Source organism: Pleurodeles waltl, chromosome 11 (assembly GCF_031143425.1).
Source record: "Pleurodeles waltl isolate 20211129_DDA chromosome 11, aPleWal1.hap1.20221129, whole genome shotgun sequence".
In the NCBI taxonomy this organism is placed as follows: domain Eukaryota; kingdom Metazoa; phylum Chordata; class Amphibia; order Caudata; family Salamandridae; genus Pleurodeles; species Pleurodeles waltl.
The window spans coordinates 126,833,610-126,845,883 of record NC_090450.1 but is presented as its reverse complement, the minus strand read 5'-3'; the positions used below and the strand labels follow the sequence as shown (position 1 = coordinate 126,845,883).

At 47.9% G+C, this 12,274-nt stretch overlaps 1 protein-coding gene across 1 annotated transcript in view; it reads left to right on the top strand.

The window, feature by feature from the left end:
• Positions 1-12,274, top strand: part of SMC4 (structural maintenance of chromosomes 4) — a 451,201-nt gene that overhangs the window by 381,494 nt on the left and 57,433 nt on the right. Inside the window, exon 22 of the mRNA XM_069213253.1 lies at positions 4,273-4,505. Coding sequence (XP_069069354.1) covers positions 4,273-4,505 — 233 coding nt within the window. The remainder of the gene's footprint in view (positions 1-4,272; positions 4,506-12,274) is intronic.

The window sequence follows — 12,274 nt, the reverse complement described above, 5'->3', positions numbered from 1 at the left end:
ACCATGGTATACAACACTACTGGACCTGTCAGTAGTACCTCATATCAAACTACCAAGCAGACCAGATCTGTTAACTCAAAACAAACAGATCAGACACCCCAAATCCAGCATCGCTCAGTCTAGCAATCTGGCTCCTGAAGTCTTAGAATTTGGACATTTAGACCTTACACAAGAATGTATGGAGGTCATTAAACAAGCTAGAAAACCTACTGCAAGACATTGTTACACAAACAAATGGAAAAGATTTTTTTATTACTGCCATAATAATCAAATTTAACCACTACATGCTTCCGCCAAAGACATTGTAAGCTACTTATTACTTACAAAAATCTAATCTAGCATTTTCTTCCATTAAAATACATCACACAGCAATATCTGCCTATCTGCAGATTACACATTAAAACATCACTCTTTAGAATCCCAGTCATCAAAGCATTTATGGAGGGTTTAAAAAGAATCATAGCCCCGAGAACACCACCAGTTCCCTCGTGGAACCTCAATATTGTATTAACACGACTCATGGGTCCACCATTCGAACCCATGCATTCTTGTGAGATACAATACTTAACCTGGAAAGTAGCCTTCCTAATAGCTATCACATCTCTTAGAAGTGTAAGTGAAATACAAGCATTTACTATACAAGAACCCTTTATACAACTACATAAACATAGTGGTTCTCCATACAAATCCCAAATTCTTACCAAAGGTCATATCACCGTTCCACCTAAACCAAACCGTGGAACTCCCAGTCTTTTTTCCACAACCAGACTCAGTAGCGGATAGTGAAATGTATTCAGACCTGCTATATTAAAGCAAAAAGAGATCTACCTATTACACCAAAGGCACACTCCACTAGGAAGAAAGGTGCCACAATGGCCTTTCTAGGAAATATACCTATGACAGAAATCTGTAAGGCAGCCACATGGTCTACGCCTTATACATTCACAAAACATTACTGTGTAGATGTGTTAACAACACAAGCCACAGTAGGACAGGCTGTATTACGAACATTATTTCAGACAACTTCAACTCCTACAGGCTAAACCACCGCTTTTGGGGAGATAACTGCTTACTAGTCTATGCACAGCATGTGTATCTGCAGCTACACATGCCATTGAACGGAAAATGTCACTTACCCAGTGTACATCTGTTCGTGGCATGAGACGCTGCAGATTCACATTCGCCCTCCCGCCTCCCCGGGAGCCTGTAGCCGTTATAAGTTGATGAAAATTGTACATTATAGGTTGATGAAACTTGTAAATTTGTAAATATATATCACTTTTATACACATTATGTACATACATACTTACTCCATTGCATGGGCACCTTTACTATATACACAACTCCTACCTCACCCTCTGCGGGAAAACAATCTAAAATGGAGTCGACGCCCATGCGCAATGGAACCGGAAGGGAGGAGTCCCTCGGTCTTGTGACTCGAAAAGACTTCTTTGAAGAAAAACAACTTGTAACACTCGGAGCCCAACACTAGATGTCCCCCCACCCAAGGGTATGGAGTTGTTAGAGGAAAACTGGGAGAACTAGGAACCCCAAGAGGTGATTACCTAAGTGACCCCGAGCGACCAGGAGAGCAGAGGTAAGTACCTGGTCTTTACAAGGACTAATAAGAGGACTTAGAAAATGGATTGTGCAAGAACAGGACCAGTCTAGAAGAAACCAAAGGTGGATTCTGGCAGAAGGGGACAGAGTCCAGTCCACGATGGAGTGTCCAGTGGAGGCAGGAGCCACTACCCACCCTTCTTACCCAATCGACCTGGATCTTCATCCACAGAAGACCAGCTGTCGAGCCCAGGAGCGGAAGAAGAGTCCTTGGAGTGGTGCAGGTGGTGTCCCATGTCGGTCAGGTCGCAGATGGTCAGTGGTTTAGGTGACCCACCAACAAACCTTGGTAAATGCAAGAAGAAGCAAAAGAAGAGTTGCAAGGCTGAAGAGGACCAGCAAGGTCCAGGGGACGGGGCCCTTGGAGGGAGTCTGGGATGACCCTCCACAATCAGTCAGCAGAAGCAGTCGCAGCAACCACAAGCAACCCGCTTGCAGCAGCCCCAGTAAGTTGCAGTGAGGCCCAGTTAGCACAACTGGAGAAGAGTCCCACGTCACTGGAGCACCAGAGGGGAGACTTCTTGGTAGGATGAAGTGCTGGAGGCCAGGGCTACTCTGAGCCTGATGATCCCTTGGAGCAGGAGTCAACCAGCCTTGGGTGCTTCTAGAGTTGATTGCACAAGAGTACTGTCCTGCAAGGAGAGGCACAGGCTCAGTCTCCCAGTTGGACAGCGGGCAGAGAGGACCAAGGGGACCACTCCAGACCACCACCTGAATGCAGGATACACGCAGTTCCAGAGGAGAACAGATCCACACAGCCGGATGTTGTTGCTGTAGGTGCCTGCAGATGCAGGGTAGTAACTCCTTCACTCCAAGGGAGATTCCTTCTTCTTGGTGCAGGCTGAAGCCTCGCCGACCCCAAAGGATACACAGCCAGGGAAATGTTGCAGTTTCTTGGAGGAGCCGTGGGCACAATGTTGCAATGCGAGGTCGTTTTGGGAGTTGCGGTCTTGTTGGTTCCTGAAGAGTCCAGTTGCAGTTCCAGTGGCCAGAAGAAGTAGTAAACAATGCAGAGGAGTCCTGATGGAGTCTTGCATGTTGAATCTGGGGACCCACGCACTAGGGAGTCCCTAAATATCCCTAAACAGGGGTTTGGTCACCTTGCAAGGTGGCCATTAATGAGGAGAGGTCTCTGACGTCACCTGCCTGACCTGGCCACTCAAATGCTCTCAGGGCCTCTTCACATCTTGGTTTCAAGATGGCAGAATCGAGTGGTCATCTCGAGGAGCTCTGAGCACCACCCCTGGGGTGGTGATGGACAGGGGAGTTGTCACTCCCCTGTCCTTTTTCGCACCAGAGCAGGGACTGGGGGTCCCTGGACCGGTGCAAACTGGTTTATGCTAGGGCGGCTCCAAATCTGCCCCCATACAAGGCCGGAGCACTGGAGCAGTCGATAGAAAGCGCGTCTATGACTGCTCAAGTGTTCCGGCCCCGTACGGAGGGTTTTGACTTGAGGCTTATCAGGGCCTTCCTCAACTTTACCTGGTCACCACTGGGACCCTCTACACCTATTGCTGTGAGGTTATCACCTCATATATACATTCTATACTACAAGATTGCCACCTACTGCATAAGGCGCACTTGCCTTATCATGGGTTTCTTTCAAGTTTCGCTTCCTTGGCCGGACGGCCCAGCCTTGATGAAGTCACCTGAGTGACGAAACACGTGTTGTCTGTATCTTGAAGACTGCATAATCCTGAGGCAAACTGTGCCTACGATTAAAGACACTGTTCATTACCAACTTGGGATCTTCACATTTTGTTCTCTCTCCATCCTCGACTATACTACCAGGGATACATATCCTCATTACGTGATTGGACTGTACATTTCTGTGTGCTGTAGTCACATTGTTTTTGATGTTACTGTGTACTTTGGTACACAAGTTTGTGCCTACTGGGTAGTAAGGCACCTGGCACCAGTCTCTAACTTCATTGGCATTCATTAACTACACTGGTTGTTACTCCGCAGACGTGCGGCATCTTTCACCCTTACTACCCTTGTTTACTGTGTATCTGTTTAGCTCCATCTCTGGAGGGAAACTAAACTACATTTTGTTGGTGATATGGATCTGGGAGGGGTGTTCAGCCGTTACCACGTGACCTGGGCTAGATGTTCTCTATTGAACAGCTATGAAATCCATTATTTGTGCTGTACCCTGCGCTTCACGTCTGTAATGGCAGCGAGCCTATGGATTCAGAGCAATGGAATTGCCATACATGAAGATGTATCCTATTTTCATAAAACGTTTTTCTGTTAGATGTGACACAGGCAATTCATTGGCCTCTTGACTTGACAGTTATTGGTTAGGAAATAAGGAGGGGTTGTGGAAGATTGTAACACATCCAATGGCTGGTCGCTTCCTTGCTTTTGTGGTGCTGGAAAGTATTCTCACAACTGATAGCATAAGTGCAGATGACATCTTTTGTAGGTCATGCGTTCCTCTGTGAGTATGCCAGCATGGCTCCATTTCTGAAATTATTCTTTGATGCCATATTTTGTCTTGCAAGTAGAGCAGTGTTTAAAATGTATTGAGTTCAGTGCCAGAGCATATTTCTAGATGTATACTTTTTATGAAGACAAGGTAACTGTTATTTTGTATGAGTACCTGGCCACTTATGAGACTACATTCTGATTGTGACTTTCATTTCATAGGAAGAACTGTACTTACAGCGTGTAGCTGAATTAGATGAAATCACTAATGAAAGAGACAACTTCAGAAGAGCATATGAGGATCTTCGAAAACAAAGACTTAATGAATTCATGGCTGGTTTTAATGTCATAACAAATAAACTGAAGGAGAATTATCAGATGTTGACTTTGGGAGGTGATGCTGAACTAGAACTTGTAGACAGCCTGGACCCATTCTCTGAAGGAATCATGTTCAGGTTTGTAGTAATTTGTTTTATCAGCCCTTTTGATTAATATACTGTGAATTTTAGTCACTGGGGAAGCTCATTGCAGGCACTGAAAAGCAACAGTATACTTGGCTCAAGCATGATGGTTGTCTGAAGAAGCCTGGTTGGCCTATTCTGGTAAAGCAGTCATCCGGTTAAGTGCTTTTCGGTGGAACACATGTCAATAGTTGGCAAATAGTAACATTTTGTATATTTGTGTATCTTAATTCCATGAGTGTGTAACTGTCCTGATAATGTCATTCCTTCCTTTAAATCCCTACAGGATAACTACAAGCTATGTTGATAAATGTGGTACTGGCATCTGGGCAAATTGCAGCATTCTTATGGGTACTTCTAACTGCAGATTCCTCGGCTTAAAAATATCCCCTAGCACTTAACCCGACTGGATCAGGAAAATGCAAACCGCATTACTCCTGCTCCCTGATAAGTTGCACAGTGCTGTTCCGTTTCAACTTCATTCTGTCCTAGAGCTAAATACGGAGCTGCATATGAACGCCATCCTTGTACTTGTGCTAGTTCCCTGTTTCTGTGCCATCGTACGTGGATTTGGAGCTCATGCCCACATTTTCCTGGTCAGTTAGCACGTTTTTTTTTTTTTTAAATCACAATGCCTCTTTTCTCTAAAGTGCAATGGAACATTTCCTCTTCTAAAACTACAAGGTTTAAACCTTGTAGGGACTGTCACACATTCCTCTACCAGCATAATAGTTCTTCAAGGCCTATCATGGCAGAGGCCGCGGATCACAAAGAGGCCGCAGATCACAAAGACCAGGCCAAGAGCATTAAGGACAGTGAGCAGCTCAGTTCGTGCACCTCCAGCTGCCATAGACTCAAAACATCTTTAGTTTGTCCTTCGTGGGACACAGCCAACCTGTCAGGTGCAGGATTTGGCATTTCCTCAAAGGGTAGCAAGCTATCTCATCAGACAAGAGCTCCCCCCTACCACCACCACCACCCCCCTGCCCCCCAAACTGTCAGTTCGGACTCCGTCCTTTGACCTGCAGGATGTGTAATCCCATATCCCCGTCTTACAGGCACTATCTGCAGTTCAGAAGGGCCATGAGCGTTTTCAGTGCTCCCTTTTTGGTGCCCCAGTGCCATTCAGGTGTTCATAAAAGTAACCACAGTGGTTGCAGCACACCTTTGGTTGTTGTAGTACCATTCTCCCCATTCTTTGACGACTAGCTATTGAAGGCTCTCGCCCCAGGCAATTGTCAGTCACCTCGAGATGACGACGGACCACCGAATATCATTGAGGGGTTCAGTATCAACGTGCCAAAGTCACACCCAAATCCTTTCAACACACTCCCATTCATCAGAGCCATTCTAGATATTGTACAGTGTTTTGCTTGTCCCCCAGAGCAGAGTTTAGGAAATTTGAGCTATGATCTAGATGTTTCTGACTCTTCTGGATATTAACATAGATTACTGAGATTGCTGGTTTTTCTGCATCTTGCTAGTGCAACATGCAGGCTCTGCAATGGGATCTGAAGTCCTATTGGCACACCAACAGAACAATTTGTCAGATTGTATCCTGATTTCCGTGGAGTCTGCAAAAGATCTTTAGTGTTGGCTGTTGGACTATAATTGGGTGAGTGGCAAAGCCCTCTCCCTTTTCCACCCAGATTTGACAGGTGTGACTAATGCATTGCCTCTGGGTTGGGGAGGCCATCTGGGAAGCTTTGCTTCACATGAATTTGTTGGACTTGAGGGTGACTTGGAGTTCAAGGCCTTCCTGATCACCATCTGAGGAAGGCTGTTGCAGGTGATCAAACACCACTGGCCATGTGGTACTGCAAAAACAAAAGTGCTATATGGGTAGGGTCTTTAGTCCTGTGCCTGGAGTCTATACACTTCTAGACTGCAACATAATTTCTCTGGCGGTAAACCACCTGGTGAGATCTCCAGAGAGCATGGGGGAGTGAACTCAGCCACAGATGCCAAGTAGACCACAAATGGCAGCTACTGCCAGAGGTGGCACATGTCTGTTATGAAGAGGTGGAACCACGGCTCAATCTACTTGCCACCATCGAAAATGCGCAATGTCAGCGCTTTTGCATGTTTGAGTTGCCAGAGAGGGTCTCTCACTGAGACTCTGTAGGAAGCTTGCTCTTCATATAGTGGACCAAAATGAGGTACACTGCCAAGAGTCCAATCAATCAGCAGAGGTATCGCAGAGGCACAAATTACATCCCAAATGCTCTCTTTCTGGGTAGTGTGGTCGAGCAGTTAGGCATATCAGATGGTAGTACTAAATATGTAAGACAAACACTCATGCAGTAAGTGAAACAACACTCAATGAAATCTGACACCAATTTAAAAAAAAAATAATACTTTAATATAAATTTAGATACCAAGATCATCGGAATCAGGTGCGTACCTTTTTGAGTTATGAATTTTTATAGTTTTCAAAAATAGACTCTTAATACACTTTTTAGATGCACCAATGTTATCCTATGGATATCCTGGAGGAAGAACAAGGACTGCATACAGTTATAGTACAGCGACTTATGGGACCAGTCTCCTGGACTTAGGGTCAGTATGGGGCAAGGCGACAGGTCAACTTGTGTGGCACAGGTGTGGCTGGGTGCAGTTCAGTGTTGAGTGCCCCGTGTAACTCTATGGGGATCGGGCCTGTCACAAAATTGCTGCAGGAGTGGACCTGGGGTGGTCTGCAGGACCAGGTTCAAGCTTGAGGTGGACTTCATCTCTGGAGGGCCTGGAGACCACGCTGACACCGGTGGCTGACTTCAGCTCGGGCTAGGTGGCTTGGGTGCAGAGGTGATGTCCGGCGTCTGTTTTTTGGCAGTCCTAGCCTTCACTGTCTATTCTTGGGTGCCTGCGAATGCAGGAGAGCAGCTCCTCCACTCCAAGGGAGTTCTTCTTTACGATTTGCAGAGCATTAGCAGCGCTCCCAGTTTTTTGGAGGCGGCAGGGTTGGTACCAGGCGCGTCTTGCTCCTCGGTTTCAGCAAGTTTCTTGTCCACTTCTCCTTTTGTGTCCAGCTTGATCTGAGGGTCTGGTATCAGGGGGTCCCCTAAATACTCAATTTAGGGGGGCGTTAAGGGGAGAGAAGAAAAGTAGCCAATGGACTTCTTATCCTGGAGGTCATTACACTCCCTAGATGACCACTTCCTGTGGGAAGTGGGCATCATCCTAACCAGAGTTCATAAATGCCACTACATGGAAGATGGAAGAATTTCTTAAGTGGTGTCCACTTCAGGCTGGCCAACCCTAGATGTGTTCCCAGTCTGGATGTGTGACACGCCTCCTGCCTTGGAATGTAGGTCATCCTGATGCAAGGAGTGGGTAACACCATAGCTTGGATACACTGTTGTTTGACCTCTCAAAAGCAAAGGCTGTCCCCCCCCCCCCCCCCCCCCCCCCCCCCCGGGAGGTCAGATTCTTGTTTGTTGGTGGCAGACTGGCTAAAACCAGTCAGCGAGCTTACCTACAGTTGGTAGATTTCTCAAGGGGCACGTCTAAGGTGCATTCTGGGTGTATGTATGTATTAAATCTACCACTGGAATCACCGCATATTTACTAATACAAGATTTTGGATACCAATTATCCCTGTGTTCAGAGAATCCATTGTGTAGCTGGAGAACTCGTAGTGACCAGTGTATTTAAAATGGCTTCCCTGTACGCTTACTATGTCTAAGAATCGACAAACGCATAGTTGGGGCATATTTGCTCCTTGGAGCTGAAGGTCTGCTTTAGGGGTGACTTTCAGATAATCCAAGCAGTGTTTTAGGGGACATGGCACACAGGGTGTATGCCATGTTGTGCTTTCTCATTTGGGAGCACCTGGTCATTCAGTCTGCAATGGCAGTCTGCATAAGGTTGGTGCTGGGTCTCTCAGAGTGGCACAAGTTGTGCTGCAGCTCTGAGGGGCCATCTTCAGTACCCATACCCTAGGTACCAAGGGTGCCATTTACTTGGGACTTACCGAGGTCCTAAGGGCCTGGTCACCAGGTGTCTTGTTTGAAGGGAGGAACACTGGCACTGTGGACCTGGTTAGCAGGAACCTAGTGCACTTCAGTCAAAGTTGCATGTAAAGACATGCACAATGTGTGTGTAGGGGGTGTTACTGCAACCAGAACCCAGCTCCCTACAGAGGCGTTGGACCTAAAGTGGTCCTCTGGACTTCTGTATCCTTTCCCACCACTACCTCTCCTGCCCAGAGTTCCGAGGATTCAAATCGACCGGGCCCAGGACATCCAAGTGGCATTGGATTGGGCCAGGAGAGAGTGGTACCCTGATCTGGACAACCGCATCTGTCCTCTTATCAAACTGCTGCTTGTGAAGGATCTTTTGTTGCACTAGCATGGCAAGGTGCTGCACCCACGCTTGTGCAATCTGCTTCTCCACTGAGGTTCACATCATTTGTCCTTGTTCCTTTGGGGTAAGACAGCCCGCTACAGAAATGTGTGTACGCCAGACATTGGGACACATTTGTGGTTTGGTGCAGCACTAGCCAAATTAAGCTGCTCCGGGCCAAGTTGTCCGACGTTTTGTTGATTGATTTTGTCCCTGGCCCAGCAAGAACTTTTTTTGGACACTGTTCAAGGCTATTTGTTGTCCCTCTTGGACTATTTGTGGTTGCAGAATCAGCCTTTGTTGTTTGAATCACCCATTGTTGAGATTTCTGAAAGGTTTGAAACATTTATTTCCAACAAAGTCCTTTTTGGTGCCACAGTGGGGTTTAAACTTGGTTCTTACATTTTTTTGTGTGTTCTCTTTTTGAGTTGATGAACACTTGTCCATTGTATCTCCCAAGCCTCAAAACGGTCGTCCTGATTGCCATAACATCAGCTATGTCTATGAGCAGATCTTAGGGTAAGTCAGTCCAACCAACCATGTACACCTTTCTTGCCAGATAATCTGGTTAGATGTTTCACACACTGTCCTGGGTATTTGTGGCACTCAGGCTTCCTGGCATCCTGTTTAATGGTGTCAGGTGGCATATGTGGGCTCTGCAGTGGAACCTGAAGCCTGTCTGTTCAGCACCAGGAGAACTGGACTAATTCCATCCAGTAGGTAGGGGCGTCTGCAAAAGGCCTGAGTTAGTGCCTGCTTGGCCACAATTGGATCAAATAGCAGACCTCTCTCCCTGCCGCACCCAGAGCTGACACAGGTGATGTAGGAGGCCGGCTCAGTTTATGGTGTACACCTATGGTGTGGCACCCTATACTGAGTCCAGGCAACCCTTAGTGATATCGAATAGGTGTCCAGAAAGCAGAAGCTGTCTCTGGGTAGGTGAGGCGAGCAGCTAAAGGTTATCCAGGAGGAATGTAAAGCACTTGCAGTACAACAGTAGACAGATAGTAACTTACTCACAAGAAAGAGCCACACAGTGTTGCAAAAATAAAGGGTACTTTATTGCAGCACTACTACTAAACTGACTTTGGTATATCTCCCTTTGGAGATACAATATAGACCTAAAATACCAATCAGAAATAGCATAGAAATATGCAGGGCCCTAGGAGAGGGCTCTACCATCTACTCAGAAAGTGAAATGTGAAAAAGTGACTCCAGCCAAGGTAAGTGTGGTAGTTAGTTTGTGGGTTTCAGGACCCTTCCCAGCAGATCCTGAGAAAACCAGCCGGCAAGAGGATGAATGGAGAGTGCCCCCAACCTAGGAAACCCAGGCAACAGGAGTTCCTACACCAGGGACCCAAAAGCAGAGGGGAGAAGGGACTCTCTGAAGATCATGGATGCCTCGGATTGTCCAGTTGCTGTCATGACCTGTGGACCAGGCCGGTGGAACCCAGGGACCGATTTTGGACGTGGAGGACCAGCAAAGGAAGGGGACACAGTCCAGCATCCTCAGAGATGCCCAGGTGGGGCAGGCGCAATACCCCCACACACCTGAAGATGAAGTTTCTGCAAGTCAGTGGAAGAACAAGTCCACCTGTGCAAGGGCCAGGAGCTGCAAAAGATCCCAGGAGTCACCTACAAGCTGTTCCTCAATGATCACTGGATTGCAGGAGGGTCAGTGGCCAGCCAGGTCACCACCAAGCAATGGCAAATGCAAACAGGAGTTGCAGAAGAGTTTGCAAAGTTTTGGGGACCAGCAAGGACCAGGAGATTATACCCATTAGGGGGAGTCGGGGCTGGCCCACGCACACGGGAATGCCTACTGAAGTCGCTGGAGCCCCCAAGAGTGACCCACAGGCGCTGGACACTGAGTCACAAGGACACCTTACCAGCACAACAAAACAGAAGTTGCAGGAGCTGCAGGACAAGGGTTGATCTTCATGTTGCAGAGTGCTAGAGGCCAGGGCTTCTTGGAGCCTGAAGATCTCCTGGAGGAAGACGCAGCAAGCCTTGGCAAGTGCATCTTTTGCAGTTCACAGGGGTGGTAGTGGCAAGGGCAGGGGCCCACAATTGCAGGATCTTCAGATGCCCATGGACAGCAGACCCCACCAGCCAGTAGACGTTGTCTTGAGTGTGGTTGCAGGGGAGCGACTCCTTCATTCCAAGGGAGATTCCTTTGTGCTTCCTGGTGTAAACCGAGTCCTTATGACCCTGGAGGATGCACAGCCTTGGATGTTACAGAATTCTTGCAGAATCTGGAGAAACAATGTTGCAGTGGTAGCCTTCCCACCAAAAGCAGACATGTATGGTTCCAGTGAAGACCAGCAGCGGTTCCAGAGGCCTGGAGCAGATGTTGTCTTGCAGATTTATTTGTAGAGTCTTGCTTAACGAATCTGAGGACCCACCTGTGAGGAAGCCCTTAAATAACTCTAAAAGGGGGATTGGTCACTCTCTGCAGTCACCCACCTATCAGAGCGGGGCAGGGGGGGGGGGTCAAGGACATCATCCACCTGGCCTAACCAGTCAGATGCTTCGAGGGGGCCTCTACATTTCATATTTTCAAGATGATCCAATCAAGTGGCCACCTGCCAGAGCTCTGTTCACCTCCCTAGGTGAGGAGTTGGACAAGGCGGGTGGTCAAGTTCTGTCCTTTGTGTCTCTCATGCCAGAGCTGGAACTGGGGTTCCGGAACTGGTTCAAACCAGATTATGCAAGGAGGGCACCAGATGTGCCCTTAAAAGCAGTCTGGTGGTTCTCAAAGGCCACCCCAGCCCATAGACACCCAATACACAGGGCAAGGTGGTCACACCTCTCCCTTGCAGGAAATCCTTTGTTCTGCTCCTCTGGGCTGAGCCTGGCTCACCAGCAGGAGAGCAGAGCTGTGTCTGGGGTGTCAGCAGCAATGTGAGCTGGCAGCTGGACCCGGCAAGGCTGCACAGGCAGAACTGGGGGATCCCCAGGAACCCCTAGAGTATATGGTGGTATGCAACTAACACTGGAATCGGTCTAATTGCATGATTCCAACATGTTTGATACCAAACGGGGTAGCCATTGTGTAGTTCGACCACTCGGTGAATGGTGTCCAATACCTACCTTAAGATGGCTTCCCTGCACTTACAAAGCCCCAGAAATGAAGTCTGAGGTCTGTAGGGGCATCCTGCTCATGGAAGGATACCATCACACCTAGACATCCACCCTGCCCTTTGGCTGAAGGGCTACCAGAGGGGTGACTTGTAATGTCTAAGTGCAGTGGCCAGGTTTGGCAGTGAAAGGGTGCATGCACCCTTTCACGCATGCTGTAATGGCAGGCCTGCAGTCTTAGTTTGCAAGGGCTCCCATGGGTGGCATAATACATGCTGCAGCCCGTAAGGGACCCCCGGTGCACCAATGCCCTGGGTACCATATACTAGGGGCTTACA